At 41.5% G+C, this 27,725-nt stretch overlaps 1 protein-coding gene across 2 annotated transcripts in view; it reads left to right on the top strand.

Moving 5' to 3' along the window:
- Positions 1-312: 312 nt before the first annotated feature.
- Positions 313-27,725, top strand: part of NELL1 (neural EGFL like 1) — a 291,050-nt gene continuing 263,637 nt past the window's right edge. The window contains exons 1-3 of one of the 2 annotated variants that reach the window (XM_053944628.1): positions 313-472; positions 4,479-4,607; positions 24,911-25,061. In XM_053944628.1, coding sequence (XP_053800603.1) covers positions 424-472; positions 4,479-4,607; positions 24,911-25,061 — 329 coding nt within the window. In that variant the 5' untranslated portion in view covers positions 313-423. The remainder of the gene's footprint in view (positions 473-4,478; positions 4,608-24,910; positions 25,062-27,725) is intronic. The other variant, XM_053944627.1, reaches the window with a different exon arrangement.

The raw sequence follows: 27,725 nt of genomic DNA, 5'->3' as shown, positions 1-27,725 counted from the left end.
TCTTAGGCACGGGAAGAAGCGGCAGGTGCTCCGGAGCCGCCGCGCACCCCGCACCCGCCCGGACGTGCCGCAGCGGGCGGCGGGCCTCTCTCGCTCGGGGGGTTCCCGTTGCGGGAGCGGGGCCGGTGCGCAGTGCGGGGCTTCCCGCCCGGGGCCGCTCCGCTCGGAGCGCGGCCGTGACCGGGCGGCGGCGCTGGCGAGGCCCGGGGGGGCCGCGCGTCACGGCGGGGGGCGGGCGGGGGAGCCCCCGCTGCGGGGGCGTCGGGGCCGCGCCTGGGCAGCGGGCGGAGCCGCCGCCGCCTCCAGCCGGAGCCGCTCCGCGCATCGAGGCTGCGCTCGGCTCCGCTGGGCTCGGTGCGGCTCCGCAGCAGCTGCCGGCGGCCGGGGAGGGAGCGAGCGGGCGCCGCCGCCCGCGCCGCGCCGATGGGTCTCCTCCTGCTCCTCTGGGCGTGTGCGGCCGCCGCCGGGGCAGGTGAGGGCCGGGCCGGGCCGGGGCCGCGGGGCCGGAGTCCGTAGAAGGGGTGGGGTCCGCCCCGGCCTCCTCTCCGGGGAGCGAGGGCCGGGGCCGCCGCCCGGGGCGCGCCGGCGGCGGGCGGAAACTTTGCAGGGAGGCGGTGGCAGCGGGAGCCGCCCCGGCCGTGCCGGCCGCCGCCGCGGCGGGGCCGGGCATCCCCCGCTGCGCCGAGCGGGGCGGGCGCGGGGCTCCGCGGGGGCGCAGCCGGGCTCGTTCCCGGCGGGGCGGCCGCTCCGCAGGGGCCGGGGGCAGGCGTGGGAAAGTTTTGCGAGAGCGGCGTGCGGGCTGCGCCCCGCGGGGACGGGGAGCGCAGCAACGGCGGCCGGCGCGGGTCCGGGCGGGCGGTGCGCGGGGGGCGGCCGGGGCCGTGTCTGGGCGGTGCGCGGTGCTGTCCGCGGTACCGGGCGGGGGGCGCGGCGGTATGGGCGTGATGCGACTGCCGGCACGTTATTCCAGCCGGTGCCGTGCCGGCTCAGCTATCTCTCCAGCCTTACGCGACCCAGGTATCGCTTCTTGTTCCTTGCGAAGGCTTTGTTCTTGGTCCCCGAGTAGCGTTCCTCCTCGGCTGGAGCTGCTGAGGGGCAGGTTTCTCCGTGGTGCTGTTCTCAGGGAAACCACCCGGCACAATTGTCAAAAGTGCAAAGGAATTAATGTTTTATAATTAAATTCTTATAGTAATTATAGCCTCATCAAAATCTGCAGAGAGATGCGGCATAAAAATAGTTGGAAGAAAATACCACCTGTCCCTTTCATAGTCTTGTTACCCCTGATAGTGCATACAGATTTTAAATGGTCAACAGGACCCAAAACTCCACTACTCTGAAAGTTGTCTGTGTGCAACAATTGCCATCGAAGTTGTGAGAGGAGAGAGCAAAATGCCTCTTCCAGAGCCTCTTCTTTACCATTTTATTGGTTTCACGTGCATATGTGCAAATGGCTTGATTGTATTGCGTGTGCTTTAAGTAAAAGTTTTTCCATCCCCAAACAGCATGTTGCACATGCTGAGGAGATTATAAATGTGCTGCATATGTTGCATGGCTGCACATTAGCTAGATGGAGCATGGCATGATTGCTGGTGCTTGGGTGTAAGTGATAAAGGCAGAACCAGAGAATAAAAGCTGTCAGAGCTGTAAGGCAGAATTAATTTCTTTTAGGGATTTCCTAGTGACATCATTCATAATTATATGGCTTAATCCTCTAATCTACTGTAGTGCCTTCAGTTCACATTGGGCTGAATCCACCAAGTCCTGAGATGATTTCTACTCCCGCCCACCTGCCTGAAGCATTTGGACTGTTGCTTGTGTAAGCCACTGATTTAAGGGGAATGGCCCAATTACTTTAAATAGGAATTGAAAGCAACATCATCCAGAATCGGACCCAAGCATTGCACAGCTCTCCAGTGAGAGCAGACTGCTTGATGCTTAATTTTTACTTCAGAAAGAGATGGCATTTTCAGCTACTTGTTCCACTGGAGAGAGACAGCATTAAATACTAGACACAAGCGTGGCTGATACGCATGTGGTATCTTTCTGATAGACTGGGGGAGGCCACAGGGGAAAAGGAGACTTGGTTATCATACTGAAGATGCTGATTTGTTGTTTATTAATTATTAACTCGGCATTTGAGTGCCTGCTGCCATTTGAAGACCCAGCTTAGGCAAATGACTAGGTATTTAAAGGAGTGTAGGCTCTTGCTAAATAGTTACTGTCACACAAGAAACGGTCTCTGCTTTCCAAACTATTTTAAAAGCTGGAAGAGAACACACTGAAGCTGTCACACAAGATCCTTTGTTGGCATAAATCGAAGCCTGTGGAGCTACAGTGATGTATACTTGTTGAGCCTTGGGTATTCAGGGTGGAATAAACAGCTTTAATAGAGCAGTGGAGCTACTGTGATTTATGGGAGTGCCTATACTTGCTCGCTGTGGTTTCTGTCCCCACCCTGTTGATGGCTGTGACAGAACTTTCACTTACTTTAATGGGTTTGAGATTTGTCTTGCTGAACACAGTCTGTCCTTTCTCTTGAGCAAGTTTTAGTACTTACTTGACCTCCCTTCATATTAGTAGATTCTTGCTGATCTGAATAGATGTAACCCCTTTCTAATGTGGGACAGCATACTCAGTTTCTCACAGGGATGGCAAACACTTGTCTTTGCTCATAGGTAAGTTCACACAATTTACATTGTGCTGCTTTTCTGCTGAATGAAAACGATAGAAGAGTAACAAGTCCTTTCTTCTTTTGGTGCTGGCCTTTATTCGAGGAGGGGAAGGTGGTTTTAGTCCACCAGTGTGGACAGTGTCAGTTGTGGTCATTCAGTGCCTGAGTGCCTATCGTGGAAGTTAAAAGTTTGTACAAAAAGCCTGATGATGTTGCTGATTATCTGGGAAGTTTTTACCTTTGGAGAAGCTTATCTGGGTTTTCTAATATTCTCCCAGTTCCAATTTTCTACAAAAAGGTGTTTATCCCCATATCCTTGTGTAAGCACTGTGTGTGTGGATATGTCAGCACTCTTGGAGCTTCAGTTCCATCAGATGCCTCTAGATCTTAACTTTCCTTGTAGAGTAAGGTTGCTAGAGACCTCCTAAAGCTGTATTTTCAGTATTTTTTAATGCTCTGTCCCTTGTGGAGTAGAATCCTCTGTTAGTACAACATGTTATTCCATCAACTTTTCCTCCTTGAGGAAAAGAGAAAGTTCTGGAGTACAGAAGATTTATGACTAGTATACATAACTTCTTATTCATTCTGTACACCTCAGTAATTTCTCAGAGCCTTTCAAAGAATCAAACTAGAGTACTTGCTGCTTAAATGATCCAGAAGTATAGTCCTGGAATAACAAATCAATCAATTTAGACCTGAATGTGAAGTCTACTTAGAGGAAATCAATCTGGACGTGCTTTACAGGTAATGTCCTTGCTCCATAGAAGTCAATGGGACTTTTAGCATTGACTTCAGCTGTGTCAGGATTTCATTCTTGGAGCCTGTTACTAATGATGTTAGTGAAAAATGTAATTAGGAAAGTGTTTGGATTCCACACGAGATATTTGACCTGTGTCTCAGGCACAGATTTCATGTCATTCTTACTGCTGTGTTGAGAGAAACACTGAGGTTAGGCTGCTCTCTTCCCATCCCTAGAAAAAATGAGGTATGTTTGATGAATTTGGTGTGCTAACCATCAAGTTGCCCTGCACTCTTCAACATAGCATTTTCAAACTCTTGGAGTCTGTGTCTTTTATGCCAATCCCATCAGGTCCCTGCCAGATTGAAGAGTACCCAGGCTTTTCCTGGGCATAAGCCTTTATGAATTTCAGGTTCAGGTTTCTGCTTTTCCAGTAGGTGCTCTGGCAGCCCAGAGGTGCTGCAGCTGCTTGGAGTGAGTGAATGTGGGCCTTGGCAACAGCAAAGGTATGCTTCAAAAGAAGCATCAAATACCTTGGTGAGTCACCCAAGGCTCCTAGTGTACAGGAGGGTGTTCTTTGCCCTGCTGCTGTATCTTCTCCATGCTCCTTTGGTCCAGTTGGGAAAATGGATTACATTTAGGTGATGAGCTGTGGGCCTGGTCAGTTAGTCACAGCCAGGCAGGAAATGTGAGAGATGTTTTCAGTCCTTACATCTCCCTGGAAATAGTGTGGCCAAGAGAGGATTGCTGCAAATCTCTGTCATGGTTATGCTTTTCTTTATTTATTACTCTTTAATCTTTTGAAGATACTGGATAAATGTATCGGTTTTAGAATGTTTTAACACGTGCACAGTAAAATCTCTGGGACGGAAATAGCTTAATTGAAAGACTTGGAATAGAATATCTTCTCTTTCCTGCAGCACAGTTACTGTCTTATAAGTAATTACAGTGTACAGTGTGTGTGTGACTGGGAAGGTACTAGAAATGTCTGTGCTAGATATTCTTCTCTATTCTTTCCATTACCTGATTTAAAATAAAAATTGATCTAACTCTCTCTGCCTCTAACAGCTGTAGGATTTGGAATGGATCCTGACTTACAAATTGATATCATCACAGAGCTGGATCTGGTGAATACAACCCTAGGGGTAACACAAGTGTCAGGACTACACAATGCCAGCAAAGCATTTTTATTCCAAGGTGAGAGAAACATCCTCAATTTTCTTATCTTGCTTCTGTCTGCATGAGCTCGGGAGAGCGTTGATGCTTAAGTTGTTTCTGTTAATGGTGGTCTTACTTAGCTATTGTTTTCTTTTATTTCTGTTTCTTGGAATTAGTTCTTGAAACACAGATGCTATTTTTTTGTGTGTGTGCTGTCAGGTAGTTGCAAGGGAATTTTGGGTATGTTTTCAATACTCCCCAGTATTTATTTCTCACTAAATATGTCAGAGTGGTTCCAATGGATGGACTTGAGGTTTTTTTTCTCTGTGATCGTATACATGGAGAGAGACACATAGCTAAAGGTGTGTAACTATGAGAAGGCATTTAATGTGTTAACACTGATTGGTAATGTGAACTTACATCAACTTTGTGAAAACTGCTAAAGGGGCCAAATAGAACAGTTTTGTATTTAAGTGCCCATGCTGAGGATCAATGGCAAGATAAGTCACTTTGTGGCTTTTTTCCCTCTTCATTAAGTATTCTAACATAAAGTTTGTGAAGTGTTTGAAAATTATGTTGGGTTTTTTTTGTATTTTTACTGAGTGAAATTCTGGATGTAGTTTACAATGTATTTAAGTAAGGTCTAGATTAAGGGACAGTGTCCCATGGGATGGAAGCACCGAGTTGCTAATTAGGCAGGAAAGACATTTATATGACTTGAGATTAACATGTGAATTAAAGCACTATTGGAAGCATTTTTATTGTGGAGGCTTCCTATGTTTTTTCTTTACTGTGCTTTAGTCAATGTTGAAGTGTGCATATTAGTTTCTCCCTTTTTCTTATCTGTCTTCTGTAGCTGTTTTTAGAGGCAAATGATTATGATCTGATTTAGCTTCAGTTGTGGATCTGTGGTGCTAGCTGACTTTACTGTAAATAATAAGGAAAGTGGGTCTGTAATCTCAGTTCATTCTTTATCTGGCCAAGGCCATTTTAGGAGTGAGAGCAGAGCTGCTTCTGGAGACCACCCCAGGATTTGTTTACTGTCTTTTATGATGCAACAAGTAGCTTAATTTTCACTGATTCCCAAATTAGTATCCAGAAGAGCAGCATTGATTCTTTTCATTTAAAGATATCAGGTTTTTTTTTCTCTTGATACCCTGAGTCCATGGTTGTGTCTTATGGACAAATAATATTATAGTCATTCCTCTAAGGACTGCAGTGGCCTAAATATGTTAATAATTCCAATTGCTATTCCACGCAGATGAGTTGCAATGTGAGTTGTGGTGAGTTTTCACAGACTGGTGGTCAGAACTGTAGGGACGAAGTCTGAGATGTGTTTGTCAGGACTTGGATTGAGACCACTGATACTGAAAGTAGCTTTGAAAGGTTAATGGTGAAGATGTTTTGGATATTTTGTTCTTTTCTCTTTGGAGTCATCCATCCGTAGTTTGGGAACTTAGGACTGGTGCAAAAAAGTGGAACTTACAAAATCCGTATGAATGGATAAGCTGAAAGATAGATGCTCATGGGAAGCAATAAACAAACATTCACAGTATGAAATGAATAAATAATATGAAGACTGTAGTTAGGTACATAAAGCATTTTTTAATTCGCAGAACAGAAATGCTTTTTGCTAATGCACACAGGAATAGCCCTCTTCTTGAGTATCGCCTCTAGTGTAAAACTTCCTGGAAGGTGGCTCAGGAAAATTACTCTCTTCAGTAAAGCTCATCAGCCCTTGGGTCGTGAGAAGACTGAAGGCCTTTGCTGTCAGCTGGGATGGAAGTCTAAAGCTGCCCTGTTGTCTTCTTCCCTTCTTGTTCCTATCTGTTATTTGCTAAATGTCAGCAGTGTGTTGGCAGCTGTATGGATTCCCTTTTACTAGCAGAGGTGACTTACTTTACAGCTACAGTCCGGCTGTGGGCCATGTCCTTTGGCTGGAACCAGGAGATACTCAATTTTGATTTTTATCTTGCCATCCAGTAAAACCAGTATAGAACTTAAGAGTGTATAGTAAACTGCTATGTCTAAGATAGAAGTAACACTTTCTTCCACAGAGATCCACAGAAAACCCCCTGGTCCCACATGACACTCCCAGAGGAGAGAAGAGCCTGGAAGTTAGCATTTGGTTTCAAAATTTCTGCATCCTCTTGGAGAAGCTATTCCAGCCTAGAAGGTGTGGTCCTTTCAGCACAGCTCTGCTCTGGTTAGTCCTTAGCATGTGTGAGCAGGTCAGGTGTGCTGTGCCTCGCTGTGCTCCACTGCCCCAGTGTGGCCTTGGAGCCTCTGGGCAGGCAGGACCTGTTTCCTCTGGCAGGATGATTGCTGCACATAGAGCCACATTAGAAGACCTCTTCCCTAGCAGGCTTTCACTGCTGAGGATTCCCTAGCTTAGGAAAAAAGAGTTTGTATGTTCTTTGGCATGTGGTTTTCACAGTGACAGTTTTGCCTGCCACCTTTGACAGCATGTATTGGGGCTCTGAGCTTATATAAAAGCTCCTTGTGGAACATTTTCTTGTGAGATGAATTTTCTAAAATGGCTATACTGGAGCTGTTCAAACTGAGAGTGTTCTTTTGTGTGTTCCAGCAAGTTTACATCTTGGAGGTAGAGAAATGGTAATTTTCCCCAACCTGGACAGTTTTGTGTCCAGGGTAAGTCCAGGAAAATACGTAATTCTCCTAAGCAATTATTTTTCTGTGAATTAAACTATTTGAAAGAGAAAGCTCTATAAGTTTTGAGCATTTTTTCAGTTGCCTTTAGAGGCAAAAAGAGGAAATGAAAAAGGGGGGTGATATGAACAAAAAAAAAGGAAAATATTATTTTTAATTTGACTTTTCATCAGTGATAGCTCTCTTACCGTAAATGACATACTGTTTGTTACAGAGTTTCTGGGGAGTGATGTCATGATTTAATTTATCCTAGAGAAAATGCAGAAAGAGTTTTCTTTGAAGAGTTTGTGATTTCAGTCTGAGACCATCCCAGTAAAGCTGGTAGAGTATTCTGATTTTTTAATAATATTGGTATGAACAGCCAAACCTCAGATTTCTGTGTGAAACAGATTTATAGGCTAAGAAACAAATTCAGTTCTGTTGCAAATTGTGTGACAGCGTGGTAGAACCAAAGTGGCAATTGAGAGATGTGGGTTGCCTTTGGGCGAGCAAATCTGTTCCTAATTCAGAAAAGCATAGAAACCTATAATTAAGTGTAGTCATCTGAGTTGTCCTGCTGGGCATGGACTTCGATTGTTAGAGTATTTCAGCTGGATTTTTGATTGATCAGTTTCATTATTTGAATTTTTCAGTTGCATTCTCTGTGAAAGGGGAATGAAGAAATAAAAAAACAAGAGCATTTTAAGTGCTGACAGTGTGCATTAGAGGAAATGTAGATATATGACTCATAATTGCAATTCTGCAATCAGTCTGATTCTTAAGATCTGTAACATTCTGGTGTCTTAAGTATTTATCTTTTATTAACTTTTACACACAAACATGGGAGAAGATGTCTTTGTGGGCAGATGATTTGCTCTAGCATGAAAGGGCAAAGGAGGGTGAGTGGAGATTCTTGATGGGTGCTTTTGGGGAATGGGGCACCCAAGCCCCTGATGTCTGACCCACATCTTCTCACCTCCAGCCAGGAGGGCAATGAATTCAAGGAAACGGTTATGGGGGTGGGTGGAAAATCTCAAAGAAATATACTGGAATATACTGAAATGAAATATACTGAAATATACTGAAATAATGAACTTTTCACCTAATGATAACGTGCCTTACATTGAATGTAAGACATCTCCAACTGGTATCTTACAGGCATGAAAAATGAACAGGATCAGAAAAGGATTATAATGTAAACTGTAGATAATACAGTTAATGTAAATAGTACATTAAGAAACCTTGAGCTCCTTTGCTGGGGCTCAGTCCTATTCTCTGTTTCAGATAGCAGGGAAGTAGGGCTTGTCCTGACTTCGACTTATCAGGATCTTGAATTCAGTGGCAGAGGAAAGCTTTGATGATCAATAAGGCAAAAGGATATTAACTGGTCATCCTGTTTCTAGGTAGACTGAGACCAGGTTTTAGTCTAGCTGTTAAATGATGTGATTACTTTAACCAGTCTAACTTTTGTTCCATGCTCAGTTCGTGTTGTGGAAGTAAAATTTTATTCCTTTTACAACCTGTCAGCTATGCCTATTTCTTTTTAATTCTTCCTGCAACATCTCTTTGGAGTTAACAGAGACTTAAAGCCTTTACTTACAAAACAATTCTCCCCCCACCCCTGAAAGCTTATTAAAGCTTTGCTGTTTCCTTTACTAGCAATCTGGCACTATTTTTCAACCTAGCCTTTAAATTAGGAATGGTCTTTTTACTACATATACTCTATTTCACACTCAGCAAAAGAAACCTCCAAGTACTGTTCAAAGTCTGGAGATCTCCAGTGCTTTGTTCTTGACTGTTTCTTGACTTCTACTAAACAGCCTCTGGATTTAAAAGAAACACCTGGCCTGGAGCTTCTGCAACACAGAGTTCAGTCATGCTCCTTATTCCCACTTTGTACTGTAGACTGCTGAGTTCTTTTCTGTACAGTTGTGGCTCCAATGGGAAAGGTGAAAGAATAACAAGTACCTTAAAGTGTAGAGAAAGGCAATGTTTTTGTGAGAAAAAGAGTGAAACTTGTTGAGTTCCTGAAACAAAAGGACTGCCCTGCTTCAGGCCAAAAGAGAGATCAAAGCTGCACTTCCAAGGCTGGTAGAGGTGCCTCCCAGAAGACTCTTGAGCTTTCAGAAGAAGTGCAGTCCTCTCTGTTGCTGTTTTCCTTCAGTGTTTTACAAATCCTGGCTTTTTTAGACTAATTCCTCACTTAGAGAGTAGAAGTGTTTCCAGATTCCACTCCAGGAATCTCAGTCCAAGAAGTCAGGTTTTGCAGTGCCGAACTGAAAGAGCTTTGAATGCTCGCCAACTTTGCCATGTTTTGAGGCTGATGGATAAGAACAACTGCCTAAATTGATCTTGTAATCAGGAGTTGGCACACACCCTTTTTATCAGGAATAAAATACCTCTGCCTCTGGTAGGGCAGTCTTCAGGATATGCTTCTTGTGTTCAGGGGCAGCAGCTCAGCACTGAGCTGTGCTCACTGAATTCCAAGGCCAGGTGATGGCTGCTGCCTTCGTCCATCTCTGCTGAACTTCTCACCCTCAGTCTCAGTGACCTGGGTGCTATGGCCAAGGTTTTAGTCCATTTCAAGTATTAAACTCTGTTATGCCAGCATGATGTGCAATGTGTGTGAGCTGCAGAGCTCAGAAAATAGCCAGGGGCTGGATGAGAGGGAGCAGATAACAGCTCAGGGAGGAAACATGTCATTGCTCTTCCTGGGGCAGGTGGTGGGAGGTCTGCAGTGAGTAGGAGAGATAAACTTTAATTTTGGAATTCAGGCGTCAGTCCCTCTTTACATGAGATAATGAAACAAGAATCATTGCTTTTTGTGGGATCTCTCCTGGTACGTTTATAGCAAATATTAAGTAGCAGCAGTATTGTTTTTACAGAGTAGAAATATTACAGCAGCAGAAAAATTAGGAAGGCACAACATGGTGGCTGGAAATCTTAGTTCTACCTTCAGCTGTCACGGGAGAGAGTAGCTCTAGTACCTTTTCCATGGTGGTGTATCCGAATATCCCATCTGGTGGGAACGCCAGGGTTTTTGGGGCAGAGCCTCTGGGCGCACCCGAGGCTGCTGGCAGCCCCCTCCTTCAAGTGCTTTGGGACAGTTGACAATGCAGCTGATCACCCTTGCACTGTTGGAAAGGAATGTCTGTTTTTATTTTTATTTTTTTTTTCACCAGGTATTGCCCACCATCACTTGGTTTTGTGCCTTCACAGCTGCCCCCCTCCAGCTGGACGAGATTTTTTTTTTTGCCTTTTAAAATACACTTTGCCTGAGGTGCTGCTGGGCTGTTCTCTGAGGTGGGGTTGGCTAGAACCAGCAGTATGTCCCCTCACAGAGGTGTCCTGAGGCTCACCAGAGGTTTATCTTTGTGGAAACTCTGCAAGCTCCTTGAACCTGTGAGCTTTTATTTTATTTTTTTAAAGGTCAGAGTGAGATATTTTACCATTGATGTGCCACACTGTGTAGGCCTGCTCTGGTTCCTATAGGAGTGGGTAAATTTGGGGTTTTACCCCATGTTGCCTGTCCTAGGCTCCTAGTGATGGTGGGCAATACCTGGTGAAAAAAAAAAACAAAAACAACCAGACATTCCTTTCCAGCAAGGGTCATGAGTTCATGAGGGAGAGGCAGCTGCCATCAGATAAAACCTTTGTATGTGTCAGTAAAAACACCTTGACATGTGAGGTGTGGGTCAGCCTCTTGCCCCTATCATGTGGTAACATTCAGGTGTGGTAGCATTCTGTGCTTCATTTTGGCTGTTCCTCTTTGGCTTTCCACTGAGGTATCCCTTCTGAGAATCCCCCTCTCACCTGGGCATGGCAGAATTGGTACTTTACTCAAAGCTCATCTGCTTTCAGGGCTGGCTCTGAAGGCAGCCATGGACACCTCTTCTGCCAGTGTCTGTCCATCCCTATGATGGAGGCTTGGGGAGTTGTGAGAAATAGGGCCCAGCCCATCCCTTGGAGAGTGGGATCCTCACTGGTGCTCCACACTCATCCCTTGAGATGTTCCCCTGTTTTTCCCAGCTCCAGCCTGGTCCTTAGGAGCTGTGGCAGCTGCCCACCATCCTAGAGTGTTGACAGAGGTGTTAGCCCTTTGTCAGAGCTGCTCTGTGAAGCATTGCTAAAATAAAAATTTAAATAGGATACCAACAGCTGGACTGATTGCACCCAGAAGGATGGAGGAAAGTGTGACTTCCCTGATGGAGATGGTTTCTGGGCTTGTGTCCATCAGCAGGCCTTGATCTCTTCTTGGGGTCTTGAGTGCTTGTCCTGCTTTTACCCCTTCCTTCCCTGCTTTTCACACCTTCCCTCTGTAGAAGCTGGGAATGAGGGGGACTCAGCTGGAAGTGTAGCACCAAGGACCGAGTGTGCAAGTGACAAGGATGTGGTTGGGATGAGCAGGCTCCCCTGAGAGCCAGCAGGACACGGGCTGGTGCTGGGCACACGGGTGGAAGCAGCTGGATGAGGTGAGCTCTGACAGGTAGAGCCAGGAAATGGCCTCAGATGGGCCTGGGGAGAGGAGAGCTGTGTAGAGGAGCTGGAGGCCGCGAAGGGAGCAGGTGATGACAAATTGTGACAAGGACAATACAAAGACTTTAACTTGAGGACGGGGGAGAGAGGTGCAGGGATTGTAGTAAGGGGAGCTGTGCACAGCAGCTGGAGAAGCAGCCTGGAGAGAGAGGCACGGGGCTGTGGCTGGATGGCAAACACAAAGACTTGGGCCAGGAGAGTAGGATTAGGTGAAGGTTTGCTTATGGTACAGGCAGCATAATCAGGAAAAGCGCAGAAAGTTTAGATTTGGTGTTGCTGTAAAGTACCCGTGATGTGTACTTCTATTTAACAACTGTTTTTGGAAGATGCAGCTTGGATAATGTGGGGGTTTGTATTAGTGAATTAGAACCTTACTTTTGCTGTAAAACTGCCCATTCCTCTAACAACAGTGGTGTAGACAATTCACTAATATTTGTAGAAGGCTCAAATACTGTGCTGGAGTAATTAGCTTGGTGTGTTCTGCCTTCAGAGGAGAATTTGAATTTGGTGGATTTACTGTTCAAGGTGAGTCTTGAACAATAAAAATAAAGCAAAACTTAAGATCCTTGTTTGTTAAATAGTTTTTACTCTTTGTTTTTTCCTTTGTGCACTGACTGTGACCTGTGATCACTGTAATTAAAAGTTTTTGGAATATTCATCCCCAGAGGGTTGAGCAAGGATTTCCTGTGATACTTTAATTCAAATATCTGCCTAACTTATAAATTATGTATCTATATTTTTTAATATAGCTAATCTTTTAATATAGCTAATATTTTGTTTTGTATACACAATACGATTTTTTTCTTTCCATTTAATGGTTAGTCTAAGTGAGGCTTTTTTCCATTGCAAAAACCATTTTCAGAACAGACATAATCTGGAATTGAATTCAATGAGCTAGGAAGGAAGGGTTGAGTAAGATGAATCATTTTCAATGAAGGAAATTAAAGATCACTTGAGACATAATTATTAAACAATGCTTTGAGGCTTTGAAGATACATAAACTACTATTAACTTTGTTAGTTCCCAGAGGTAGTTTTTAAAATACTCTTATATATCCATCTTGGCTGTTTCTTGTTTTATGTTTGAATTATGTTAGAAACTTGCCTAGGTGTAAAATTTATCCAACATATGTGAAGGTATAGCTTGTAAATAATTTCAGAGTTTGTCCTTCAGTATTCTCTTGTTTCAAACACCCCTGCCCCCTGCTTCCATGTAAGTGTAGACTAAAATAGAAACCTAGTCACATTAAACAACAGTGACCAATTTCTACTTTTACTTTTTTTCCCCCCCCCATCCTGAATGCTGTCATGCTGCCTTCTGTTACTTGACATTTTTTGGATTTCCCATAATGTCTGTCATGATTAAGACAGAGTTCTGAGTACACATTGCCTCTGTCCTTGACAGTTATTTTTGCTTTCCTGGGAGACAATAATCGTGCTGCTTATCTATTTTCATTTGCCACGATGGGAAGTACAGAGGGGAAGTGGGATAAGTACTTCTATAGTGTGCTAAAAGCCTTGAATGCTTCTGGCAACTTGTTGACAAAGTCCTGTCATGAAGATAAGCAGAAAAGGAAGAAAAGTTCTTTGCTCTTTAATGGGCTGAGACAGGGATGCAGAAATTAGTTTCTGATATTGCTAGTAAGGGTGTTCCAGACCATGTGAGCGTCTGGTCCTTACAGTGAAAGTAACTCAGCTAAAAGCAGGACTAATGGTTTGAGTGTCTTGTATCTTCATCAAAATAAGAATACAACAAAAACTGTCTTTTTCATGCAAAGATTTTGGCAAATGGATACTCTTAAGCCATACCATACTGTAATTAGCTCCTTACTTAGTAAAGAAGTATTAGAGTGGAGTAAGAATATTCTATAGCATCTTGTCAGATGGGCCCAGGTGCTTCTCAGAGCTGTGGGAAGTTGGGGTGAAGCAGAGTTGGCACCTGAGTAGTGCTGCCTTGGGGCAAGTCCCTGAGTGGTCCTGGGTAAAGAATCCTGCCCAAGCCCCTGCACCTCATATTGCAGCTCTGGGTTGCTGGACAGATGCTGCATTAAAAGAGGGCAGAACTGGAGCATTAGTAGGGCACTGCTGAGCTAAAACTGCATGAAATGCAGAGGATGGGAAAAGCACTACTCAAGAATTGGGTTCTTACTGTTGGCAATGAAACAAAGAGGCCTATTATTGTGTATTTTGACCCCAAGGGTGGTGATATCTTAAATTTTAAACCAATTTTAGTAGAAACTTGTTAATAACTGAGCAAAATATTTTCATTTGGCCTACTTGATCAAATTACTTCTAAACACAGCTACATCTTTTGCCTAAAAGGAAGTGGTGTAATTTGAAATTACTTTAACAAGTTTTCTTTTTAAGGTTTTATACCTTAAGAAGTACACAAAGGCATATACAACCAGGCCTAATGAAGGAACCATTTCCTGTGGTGAAAAATCCTGCTGTCTTGAATTATCTGTCAAGAATAAAGATTAGATGCTACTTGAGACCTCAACCTACTTCTTCTATGCCAAATTCTAGAACAACCCAACCTGTGGTGTGGGTGTATAAATGACACACAAGGGGGGACATTTTTTTCTTTTATTTTTTCATTTTCACCACATAAATGGCATGAAGTATTCATGTCATACTGTGCTGGTTTTATGGTGCTATATCATGTGATTGTCTTGCCTTTTGTGGCCTATTCAAAGACACGGAGTGCGTTAGGTTTTTATTTTTTTTAAGAGAATGGGCAAAAATTGGTTTTGATACCTGATGCCCATTCCAACATGGGATGATATCCTTAGTTGTAGGCTGCATATCTGCTAAAATAGTTGGTCCTGTAATTCTGACGACAGGGATCCGTGAATCACTATTTTAGAGCAGTAAGTACTGTAGCTCAGAATTGGTTTTGCTTCCTAAAAGTCTCTCATTACAGCTTTTCTGTCCCCCATCCTCCGTCCTTTGTGGTAACATTTCTTAAATTACATTGGAGCTTGCTGTGGGTCCCCTGTACTGTAAATAGGAAAAATTGTACAGGATCACTGCAGCTGCAGGGGCTGTTTTAGAATCTGGCTTCCCTTGCACATACAGTTGACTCCTCCCTCTGAAGCTGTGAGGTTTCTGTTTGGCATCTGTGGGAACAGACACTTCCAAAGGAGGTAAATTTGTGTTGTAAAGCTTAGTTTTCTATTGTGTAGCCCCCTTCTTTTACGTCTTTATTTTCATTTTTTAAAAACTTTTTGTGAACTGGAATGTAACATAAAGATATACATAACATAAAGATCTTCTGAGAGTGAAACACATATAAAAACTGGATCTTGGAGTTTAAATACTTGTTCTTTCTAAGATGGACTGTCTACAGATGGCATTCATATCTGCCTCTGTTTCTCTCTCTCTACTTCAGCTCATTGTGAATAATAATTCTGAAATTTTAAAGCCTCTTCCTGGGGACTGGGGAAAATAAAGCCAAGATGTGTGGGAGGGGAGTGGGATTTGTGTGTGTATATGTCATGATTTTTCGTGCTCTGTGGAGGTCTCCACAGATGCTCATCATGCTGTTTGGAAAGCGAAGTAGCACAGCCTTAAAACATGATATTTGCAGAATAATTTGGTAAATGCTGATGATTTGGAAACCTCATGTATTGCATTTATCCCAAGCCTTCCTTTTCAGGGAATGTACTGACAAGCTGTGGTAGGAGGACCCTGCAGAATTAGTTACAGTGATCTTGTTTGGGAAATGGTGGAAGAAATTTAGGTTTCCTTCATTGTAACTAATTATGGAGCCAGAAAAAAAAGAGTCTTGCTTTTATAATGGCATTTCTATCATATTTAAGTCATGTCCTCTGCTTCAGCTTTTCGTTCTCTGATACTGGCATTGCTTTTAATGGTTTTTGATGTCTTGTGAATGCCTGGAGACAGGATATTCTGCCCACCTTGCTTTGTGCCATCCTAATTGCTTCAAAATGTAATAATTAAAAATAAAAGTAAACTTATTGCTGGTGTTACTGCTAATGGCAAGAAATGCAGAAGAGGAGGGACACAAGGCAGTTCTATTTAAATAAAAGCTTATTTTCAGAAACAAAAGCTTGTGGAGAAAAAGGGAGCTCTTAGTACCCCAATCACGTTTCCTGTTACGGATGAACCCACAGCAATGGATGCTATCAAAGTTGTCATATTTTATTCATGAGTTGTGGTATGCTTGGGTGAAATAAGAAAAGCAATGGTCCAAATCATAATTATGGTGTAAAAAGATAAAACAGTTATTATTGTGACTTTTTAAAAGAAATTATTAAATCTCTCAAATCATGTAAAACTCATGGAGAATGACTAAGTATGTTAGTTATTTATGGGTCTTTGTTGTGGGTGTTGTGAAACATTTCACCAATAGCGTTTATATGTTTTTTTGGGAGAAAATATAAATGTGTGCCTATGTATGTTCCAAGAAACAAAGACATCTAGAATATTGCTGTCAGCCTCTTTATGTTTATATTCAGAAATTATACTTCAGTAGAGAAGGGCTCTCACAAATGTATTATGCTTCATGTTATTATCATGCAGTTAATAAATAAAACAGACACCCAGGATTTAATTTGCTTTAGCAATAACATGGAAGTGATTTTTTTCCTCAGGGAAAGAAAACAAAAGGGCAAATTAGTTCCTGAAACACATGTTATTTAATGCTTATATAAATCATTTATAGAGTATAAAAAACCCCGGAATTGTAACATTTCAGCAATACATGACCTATGCTTTAAAAGTAATTAAAAAACTATTTAGACTGTCGAGTCTTTGAGAGTTTTTGAACCAAGAGGGCACTTCAGCATATGCTTGCTTCAAACTTCAAGGATAATTTCATTGTCTTCAGTTGGATTATTCATGTGATAAAATGAAATTAAAACATGTATGTATGTGTACCCAGGTCTGTTAGCTGCACTAGGCATAGAAACCTCTCTCCACAGTGAAGAAACCAAGTCAGATTTCTGCTTACCTGAAACTTTCCTTTTAAAGAATTATTTCAAGTAGTATTTTGATTTACACATTTAAGAGTGCAGGTTTTCACCAGGGAGGCAAATTCTAATTTCTGTATGACTTCACTGACGTTAGACTGGGATTTTCAACAAAGTCAGAGTAGTTTAGCATTCTTCTTGTTTCCTGCTCCTGTGGAATCTGGATCTTAAAATTTTGTTGAAATGTGTTATTTGTTGACTGCATCTGTTAAATTCATAGTAAACTTAGGAATCATAAAGCACTTCAGAATTACTTGTGGTTTTTTTTTTAATATTGTTGCCATAAATTATGAGCAGTATTTATTATTACCTGGAAGAAAGAAGAGTGCTAAATGAGAAATCAGATTTATTACATACTTCTCAAAAATATGAATGGATCAGTCTCTCTCTTCTATTAACCTTATATTTTATTTCTGGATTACAAACACACTTGGAGGTATAGTGGGAGGAAATAAGACCAACCCTACAATTATTAGTTATTTGCAAAACTTGTCTTCTGTGTCTGATTTTTGGTTCTAGGGGCTCCTCACGTTCTGGTACCACCTTAAGTTCCCTTTAAACAAATGCAGAATGTATAATTTTTTCAAGTTTTGGTATATATTATCATTTTTTAAAAGTAATCTCTAATATTTTTGTGTGACTTCAAGCATATTTGAAAATGCTTTGTAGAAGGGGAGGAAAAAATTATTTAGCTTCCTTTTGCATGAAGCCATATTTTTGAGTGGCTCATTATTTGTGTGTGACATTAGTATTTAATATATTCTTGAAATAGGTCCCTGGAGTGGTCAGTATTCCTCCTGCAAAATGGATAGCACACTGAGAATGGTTCTTGACAATTACTGAATTTTCCCAGTGTTGCCACTGGCTCTGTTCACAGTGTTGCTGGTGTAAGTCCATGTTCTTTCTGTTAAAATGTTATTTTCCAAATTGTCAAAAAGCAATCTTTATAGGCACAGCAACGTGATAACCTTATCTAATGTAGGTAAACACTGGAAAAGTTGATACAATCAGTGACTCCTGAACTAATTAACTGACAACACATGTAATTTGATTAACTCACACGATTTAAGAGCAGATTATGTGCTTTTAGTGATAGTGAACTACTGGAGCATTTCAACGAAGTGTTTAATTTAAGGGATCAACCATTTGTAAACAGTCTTGATTTCAGCATGAATCCCTTGAGGAAAGAAGGGAGCCTACTTGAAAAGATGAGCTCAGCAGCTGCTTAAAATACTTGAAATTTCAGGTTCAAGTAGCTGCCTTGAGTAACAGGTGAACTGTAGCCTCAGCAAAGTGGTATCTGTTGTTGACAGCAGGAAACCTGCTCCAAAGGCCCTTGGCTGACTGCAGGTGTCTGATTTTGGTCCATGGCAGCCAGTTGGGTTGATGACAGTGTCAGTCGTTGCTGCTTCTCCTTGTGCAGCCGGAGAGCTGACTACAGTGCTTGCCTTGCTCATTCTGCCCCTGTGGGTGAAAAAGACAAGGAGGAAGCCCTGGAGGGAGGAGACCTACACGAATTTTTTCGATACAGGCTTTGCTGCAGCTTCCTGCCACTGTGGTTACTCAGCCACGTCAGGCACCTTTGGCTGGCTGGGGCTGGAGAAGCACCGGTGGCTGCCTACTCTCTTGGCATGTGTTCATTTCCAGGTCTTGTGCAGTATCTGCTGCTCTGTTCCTTCCAGAGTACTCAACTGCTACAAACTGGTTCAGTTTGAAACGCTGATAAAGCAAACAAAGGACTTAAGAACTCTCTGACATCTACTTAATTAGCATGAGTGTGGTCACTCTAGTTGGTGCTCAAGTGAAGGCAATTTTCAAGAAGTGAAGAGTCTGATACTAAGCCACTAAATCAGCTAAATTAGTAGTTGAGGAGAAACTGTGGTTTGGTAAGTATTCTCTGATTTCTTCAGTGACTCAAAATTCTCCTGCCTTTGGCATCTGGAGTTTTAGGGCTGGGTTTACAGTGGCTTCCTGAAAGGATTTTTATTTATATGTATATATAATTTTAAACGCTAGATGAATTTTGTTAGGAGAGACCCATTTGTAAACTAGTTTACAAACATGTATATAAAAATGACTGCAATAAATGAGCATGTATAGCCAGGGGTAGTTTTGCATGATGCAGAGTTTACATTGAATTACACTATTTTTCCACCTTCTCTGGCGGAACTGCTTTTGCTGTATAGTCATGGGAACTTACCTTTGTGACATTAGCTGTTCACCCTGGTAATTGCTCCATCCTCTAATTTAATGAAAACCCATTAAACCGAAACAATAATTAAAATGAGACATCATCTCTGTAGGAGGCTTGCATATTAAAATCACCAAGCATTTCACTGCAGACGGATCTTATTCTTGAGAAACACTGTTTGAAGCAACATGTAAAAAGTGATTTACAATGAATAATCATAATTTAGAAAGCTGTGCTGTTGAACATGATTTCCTACTGTTTATTACTGACTCTGAGAGGAGCTAGCAAGGCAAAAACATTTACAGTGTCTTTTCATGCTGGTGAGAATACTCAGAAGCAGAGAGATGCTTATGAGAATACATCATACCCTCTTTGGTCCTCCCTGGTAGCATAGTTTTTCAGAGAAGGGGGAGGTATTCTGACCCCTGTCTTTGGGTTGCTGGCAGGTAGAACAGCTGATTCTAGACCCCACTGTTCAAGTGGAGCAGCCCCAGAGAGCTGCAAAGTGCCAGCTTAGCACCTTAACATAAATCTACATTTATTTTCCATTGACAGTACCCCCAGCTTACTGAACCTGGGTGGAAGCAGTGCAGGCATGTGGGTCTCTGCAGCATGGTGTGGGCTGTCTGAAGCCTTAGTGCTCATGGCTGAACTGAGCTCCCAAAGTGCTCTGAGGGATGGATGTGGTTCTGGGCCTTTTCCTGACACAAGAACATGTTGTGAAGTCTTCTATTTTCTTAGAATATAAAGAGAAATTTATGTGAATTTATCCCCGTAGCTCAAAACAAAAAATTAGTGGTATCTGCTGACATCTACATTTTGCCCTTGGTAGGTAGGCAGGGACAAGTACCTGAAGCATTTCTCTGCTTGGCAGTGAAATGATTCTTTTTGCAGAAGATCCCCATAATTAGTGTTATCATCCTTCTGGGGATTTTTGCATCTGTTTGTGACTTGTGTGAACTGAAGAGTGCTTTCAGAAGGGTGGAAGCGAGTAGGAATGGGCATTTATCACTAGTGTTTTGCATTGTTGGTGTTTGTGGCTTTTTTTGTGGCTTTGGTTTTTGTAAATTATTTTTACCAGTTCTTTAAAAGATGTTTTGTGAGACCAGTGTGCAGGAAGGGCGTCAGTGCACTGCATCCCACTTGACTCAGAGCCTTTGGTGAAGCACCTGCTTCAGTGAACAAGAATGTTTCTGTGATGCTGTTGTGTGTTTTCATCCTCAGTAACTGTTAGGAACTGCCTACACTGAGAGTTGCTAGTTTTGGATCATCCTTCTAATCTTGGTTTTATTTTTGTAAAGCTGGTGACTTAAGGAAAAGTGGGGCACTGGGGTGATTTTCTGTTTGTTTTGTTTATATAAATACAGTTTTCAGCTTTATTGGATTTTGCCCATAGCAAGGTAAAAGCCAAAAAACTGTAATATTCAATTCTTTAATTGCTATAGCTTAAATCTGGGTTCTCTGCTTTTGCAGGATTAATTTCTACTTGCTTGTCCAGAGTGACTGTTCAATGGTTCTACTGAAAGCATGTTGAAGCAAATAGCTTTAAAATGATTGAAGTTACCAATAAAGCAATGTGTTCTGCAGTATGTTCTCTGCCAAGGGAAGTAAAAGGTATTCAGGCAAGCTAGTGAATGATAAAATGTACCTGTTGCTTTAGAAAATGAGTTGATTCAGAACTGAATTTTAGTATTTTTCCTCTAATGGAAGCATCTATTAAAGAAAAATTATTCCCCAGGTGAATTGGGATATGGCTTTTAACAACTGGTGCACATTTCTCATCACTTAAAATTTCATCCCAAATGGTCATGTATTTCCCTTTGTGCTGTGGATTGTTGTCACTGTCAAAGGAGGCTTGGCGAGACCTTTGCTTTCTTTCCTAGCATTGTCCTTTTCCTTCTCTAACTCATTTTTTCTGCTTCTCTGTGGTGGTGATTTTATTACACTGTTATTAATGGAGCTGATGCCAACTCCTGAATTTCTCTTAACTGGGGCTTCTAATGTGTTCAGGGTTACAAATGGCAGAAGCCTGAGGTTTTAATTTTTAGTTGCTAGAGCGGGTGATGCATAGAGCATTGAATCAACACACAAAGATGTGACTTGAGAGTCTAAATCGGGTGGAGTAAGGACTGATGCTGATCCTGAGTTATTGTACCTAATTCCATTTGGCATTTAGGATTAGTGTGCACTGAAATATCTGAACGGTTTGTATGTGTGAGGTAAAGCTTGGCCCAGCATCGTTGGCCCCAGAGCAGCATCACCATTCATTTGGTTTTATGGGGAAGTGAAAACACACCTAAATTTGAGACTTATTTTGAAGGTGCTGATAGTGAGCATTGTGAGTAGTTCCAGTTGTGGGTAAAATTTCTTTGTGTGGCTCAGGGTGTAAGAGCTTGCTGCAGCTGGGCAGGGTGCTGTGGGTGCTGAGCCCCTGTGTCAGGGCAACCCTGGGTGCTGCTTCCTCTTGCAGCTCTTTTTGGCTTGGTAGGGCTGTGCTGGCTGGGGGCTGAATGGGCTCTCAGGAAACAAGGCATCCAGGACAAGGCAAGGTGGCATCCCTGGCAGTGAGGGAGATGGTGCCAGGGAGGGGGGATGGCAGTACCTAAATGGTTATTGTTATCTGTTCTGGCAAACTGGACCTTTGGTTTGTGTTTGGCACTTCTTCCTTGGATCCACAGCTTAAGAATTAAAATCAAGCGACACACATGCTCTCTCTGACATAGGTGTGTCTTGTGCTTTTGATCTGCTGAAGGTAGAAAGTTGCCTTTACTTGATGCTCTGAGATGATTTCTGTCTCTTGGACTTGCAAATAACTGAGTGTGCTTGCTTTCTTTCCTTGATTAATTTTAGAAACGCTCTGGTGTGTTTTAAAAAACCCTTCAGACAGTCACTATTTCAAATTAAGAAAATATAGTCACATAGAAGGGCATATGAAAGTCGTATCTGTGTTTGTTTATTTATTTTGCTGAGATTGCATTATCATTCAAGCATGAAGCGATGTTTCACTAAAGATTGCTGTATAAACCTATATTGTTCTATATTATGTAGGAAATGTGACATTTCATTACAAGCAGACAATTATTTTTATAGAGTGCATAAAAAGTATTTTGCCTTTCAGGCACCTGTGGTGAGGGGTGTATGTATTCTCAATTTTTTTTCTATTTTTTTTCATTTTGAAGTGTGAAAATCTACCTGAAAATAGAAGGCTCTTATTCTAAATGGATTGCATTCCCAGCTCATTTGTATGGTATTTTCTGCAGAAGTCAAGCAAAACACAAACCTGGCGTTCCCAGGGATGCTGTGTGTGAGGGCAGGTGCTGCTGTGGGGGGCTGTGCCATGGGGATGGGAGCTGGGCCGTGCAGTGTTGGCCTCAAAACCCCTCCTTCCCAGCACTGGAGTTCCAGTTGCAAAAATGTCTAGAGACATTTTTGCATCAGCAAGTAGATTTTTCACCTGGCTTGCAGTAGGGATGTCCCAAGGTGCTGCTAATGGCTGGACTTGTTTCCCAAATCCATAGCACTGTACTTAGAAGTGTGTTAATTTTCTAAAAGCCTGGTTCTATAACTTCCTTTGTACCAATTACACGAGCACAGTGTTGCAAAGCAGTCTGTAAATACTATTTGTTACCCAGTAGTTTGGACCCTGCACTCTGGAATTTCAGAACTTTGGATCTTAGTTATTTTAATCAACAGAGAGCGAAAATGAGTGTTTCATGTGGTTTTGGTATACTTTTTCTATGAAGAGGTGGTAGAGAATAGCAAAATATTTCAAAGTATGTTGCTAACTGAAACAGCCAGTGCACTGATGAACCATGGATGATTCTGAGCAAGGAGCCCTATATTTTTGTATAAAATTTGATGGATAGGTGGTGGGATGTGGGCCTTCCTCTAATGAGAAATTGTTGTACTTTGCAAGGCTTGACTGAAGTTTAAGCATATATGTTCCATTGACAGCACTGCCTGTGCTTTCATGTGAAAGAATTTTTGAAAGCTTTGTTAAGTCACATTTTATTTCTGGTAACTGTAACACCTTTAAGGGAAAAAAAGTAAGATATGAAGGTTTTTAACCTTCAAAAAATGATAATCATCTTAATCTGTCAGGTCTTGGACATTTTACTTCTGAGTATTACCTGTGCCCTGGAACGTGCTACCAGTGGGTTGTCTGTTTCTGTAGATAGCAAACTGGATATTGGTGAATTTATGGGTCTGTGGGAGACATAGTTTTGTATCTCTTGCATCAGCTTTTTAAAAAGAAACTACATGATATTTATGACCAGTAATAACACCTGCTAGGTGAAGATAATGATACAGATACAAAAAGCTAATAGATAAAGACAAAATCTCATCTTCTGTGCTGGATTGTTTTTTCTTCTATTCCACTATACAATGGCAGTGGAAATGGTTTCTGCTCTTGGAAACTTTATCCTCTGCTCTGGTAAAAGTGGCACTGAGCAGACAAATAGTTTGTTGCTGTAAAGTGGGCACTATATTTATTTATCAGGGGAATTCAAGCCCCTGGCAAAGATTTTTAAATTATGACTAGTGATTTTGTATGTCTAACTGTAGTGCTTTTTACTGGTGAGCCTTTCAGAGTGCAAGCATGTTGCCACTCTGGGTGTGTAAGCTTCTTTGGAGGGCTTTAAGCTGCACAGGACAAATGGAGACACCCAATTACCAAACATGCTTGAATACTTTTTCCTTGGAGTTTGGTTTCAGTCCATGGCATTCCCTCAGTAGTTGTGTGTTTGAAGTTTTAGGTTGTTTTCCAAGCCAGTCTCTCTCCTCTCTGTCTGCAAAGCGTCATTTAATGACACAATGGGGCCTTTTTATAGTGTTGGAGATTTTATTTTTTTTTTCCTTCTGCAGTGAAATTCTGAATTGTATTTTTCATCACTCCTTTGTGTGTTACATCATGCATGCTGGGCTGGATTCTCAGCATTCAGTGGAGTTTCTCTGGTTTTCTACCAGCTGACAATTTGTGCCAGCATTTTTGGCTTCACAGTAAAACCTTTGGAAAGCAAGCACACTGGGGTTTCTAATTGGTTATAACATCCAGGAACTGCAAGTGGCTCAGGTCTTGCAAAAGTGTGACAAAGGCCCAGCATGAGAGACATGGCAATGGGTAGGAAGGAGAAATGCCATGATTTCTCTGCTTTGTTGCTGATTGTCTTTTGTAATGATGATGTACAGTGAATAAAAGGATGAGTTAAATGAATGTGGTGGGATGCATTTGAATCATTTCATCATTTCATTTGATGCATTTGAATCTTAGAAGATCAGCTGTGAGAACATATGATGCTGCTCGGACGTCATCAGGATTAGCGAGGCTGGAATGTTTCTGCATCTGCCTGGTCAGGCTGTAGTTTAATAAATATTGTATGAGCTGTCATACTTTGCTTGTTTAAACTGAGAAATCCCTGAAACAGCCGTGGAGTGCAAGCGTGTTGTATTTATTTCTCAGGCAGGAGCACAGCCGTATAGCATTATTAGCTATAATACATCTCTGCCTTACACTGCGCTAGGACAGGTTTCCTGTGATGTACGAGGGAGAGGTGGTAACAGAGTCAGTGGTGAAAACTGAAACTGGAGCTTGGTGAATTGTGTTGGGAGAGGCGATGCCTGAGATCTCTCAGAATTTAGGGGCTTGTTTATCTGACTGCAGCACACCTTATTTACAGCAACTTAATCTGCTCACAGCAGACACAAATGGCTCAGCATCCCATCAAAAAATCAATCAGAAAATCAGTAGCTGATCAGTTGTGGACTTGTCAAAGTGACAAGTGGGCATGCTGACAGAGATGGCATTTGGGTTTTTTCATTGAAAAAATGCAGTGGTGGACCATGGCACATGACTCTCAAAAATGAAAAATATTGATGTGAAAATGAAAAATGTAATCTGAATTTTTCTGGCTTAGCATTTTTATTAGACTGTTTTTAACCTTTTTTTTTTCCTTTTAAAAATAAAATTCTTAGATACAGAAAGAGAAATCCATGCAGCACCCCATGTGACTGAGAAGTTAATTGAGCTCTTCCAGAATAGAAGTGAGTTCACGTTTCTGGCCACTCTGCAACAAAAGGCATTAACTTCTGGAGTTATATTGTCCATCCGAGAGTTGGAGCACAGGTAAGAGCAACTTGTTTCTCTCTCTTGCAGCAGCAACATAAAAGATACTGAGTGCTCAGTGTACTGTTTCGACAATGTGTTGAAATGGTAGATGTAAAATTAAACATGCGAGTTAGAGCCTTACTTCATAGTTTGCAATTTGCTACTTTTTTCTAGGGTTTTTTTTTTTTGTGGTGTGTTTTTTTTTTTTTTTTTGTTATAGGAGGAATTAATTATTTATGTATCCCGATCTGTAAAATAACTTAAACAGAAAGATTAAAGCCAATGTAGTATAGATGAAATGCACTTTGGAAGTTACAAACCTTGTAATGCAATTTTCCTGACTAGTTTATTGTATGTGCTTTGGAGTTTGCTTTTTCATAAAAGTTGAACTTGCACTTTTCTTGCTACACTATGTTTTATAACATTTTAAAAGAATACATCTTCTGTGAGATTCAGTAACTAATCTATTAAGGAATTAAGTTACTTGTGCTTGCATGTAATACTGTGTACCTTTTCTTCCCAAAATAAATACATTATATTCCTATTTCATGTATGTCTCTTCCCCCCTGTTCCTCCCCCCCTTTTTTTTTTTTTTGTTTCTGATTGTCAGTATAGGAGGAAAAAGAGGTCTCTTTGATTATCTGTTTTAGTGGCAGACATCAGTTTGTTACAAAAAAAGGTGTACTTTGTATTATGGTTCATAATACAATTCCAATGATGTTTTGATGTTTCAAAGTTGTGCGTTGTATAAAACAGTCTCCTATTTGTAACTTTGTGAATGCTTTTTTGGTAATTTCTTAGGTCTTGAAGGACCTTTGTGTCTAGTCTGACACATAAAAGACTAGAGCTGGTCTTTTCTGTTGTAATACAAGTAATGGGACATTCTTTGGTTGCTCCCATTTCAAATCTAATACCAATTATTCTGCAGCATTCTATTAAAAACGTCCTACTGGTATTTGTCTTAATCATGTACATGATACTCAATTGTTAGCCCAATTTCTTCCCTTTTTGTTGAGAAAGTGTGTGAAGGAGAAGGCAGTGACTTCATCATGACCAAATTGTCAGTGATGCCTTTTGCTAGTGCAACAGCAGAGATGTCCAGACGAGGTTCCCTAGTTAAGGGGAGGACTTTGCTGTATTTTTCTGTCACCTCTACTTTCTTATCGGTCTGTTACTTTATTCCTTTTTGCATTTTCAGGCCACTGTCTCAGTCTAGAATAGTATTGTTTTACATTTGAGAGGGATCCCTCCCTTTATCTTTTCCTGTTTTCCTTCTCTTACTCTATCATTCCTTTCACATTACTTTTCAATTTCTCCAAGCTTTTTCAGGCCATTTGAAGTCATGGTTAATAGGATCAGTTTGCCATGTTAAGGGTTTGTTTATTATTTATTTGTGAAAGAGGACATTGAGGACAGCCATTGAACAGAAAATTGCTGTCACATAGCAAAATCCAAGGTCAAACAAGACAGGCAGTGGTGATTATACAGTGCAAGGCACATGGATTTTTAGATATGGCATCTACTGAATGCAGCTCCTTGAGTCTTCTATCTTGACAGGCAGAGGCTTGTAGGGAGATGTGCTCTGCAGGAGTAATCTTGGTTGAACAAAATACACTGCTGTTGTCCTCTCTGGCACTGAGGTTATCTATAATATTTAAAATGATGACATCTGCTTAAAAATACATAGAGTTGAAGGATTGCCTGCTAGTCTAATTGAACCTTTGTAGCTCTGTGTAGTAACAGGAAGTTTCAGTCTCTTGTAATTCCATGCAGGAGTCAGAACAGGCATGTCTAGTGTTGCTCTTGACTGCTGTTACTTCAGGTGGATCACTGTGGCTATCCTTCTTTTTTGGACTTTCTATGTATCCCTTAAAGCCGTTGTTTGTTTGTCAGGTTGCTGCTCAGACCTTGCTAAGGATCCTGCTTTCAGACCCCCAGATCTGTGGTGACAGAAATTAATAAATTAGATGACAATGGAGAAAGTATTTTTTAACATGGATGAGAAGTAGAGAACAAAGACTTGGGGCACTACTGAAGAGGACCATGCTTACATTAGATCAGTGTAATAGCAGAACTTTCAGGTTGATAATTTTTGATGTTTCTCTAACAGCTCCACTCACTCTATAGCTTTGCATGGGGACTGAAATGGGTGCAGACACATGTCACAGGGCAAGCCTTTTATTAGCTGTTGCTCCTTCTAAGTGTCTGATAATGATCATGGTTCTGTTCTTGATGACATCAATTTTTTTGGTCAATCTTTTTCAATTTTCCCCGTGTCTGTGAAAACAGACACTGCAAAGAGGACAATAAAGAGTATCTTTATTTCATTGGGAGCAAGATGTGTGGGAACAAGTGTAAGGATACAATTGTTCCTTAACCTTAAAAACTGTTCCTTAGTTTTTGACTATGGAAAACCCAAGAACTCTTCTCAATTTCTTCTTTTTTTTAACTTACCAGCATACCAAAAGTGGCTAAATTAAAAGTTCAAGCCTTCAGAACATATAGGAGGTCAGCAGCAAGTGACAAAAGAAGCTGTTAGCTGTGGATACCAGAGTTCATATCTCTATGGGAATGTCTTTTTTTGTTGTCACAGATTTAATAGGTGAGAAATAGGTGTTATTCCAAGCAATGAAAAGGTGTGTGTATATATATTCTGCTTTTTGATGAAGTGGAGATGATTGT

Source organism: Vidua chalybeata, chromosome 6 (genome assembly GCF_026979565.1).
Source record: "Vidua chalybeata isolate OUT-0048 chromosome 6, bVidCha1 merged haplotype, whole genome shotgun sequence".
NCBI lineage: Eukaryota > Metazoa > Chordata > Aves > Passeriformes > Viduidae > Vidua > Vidua chalybeata.
The sequence above is the reverse complement of the archived record's forward strand: the minus strand, read 5'-3'. Positions and strand labels throughout refer to the sequence as shown.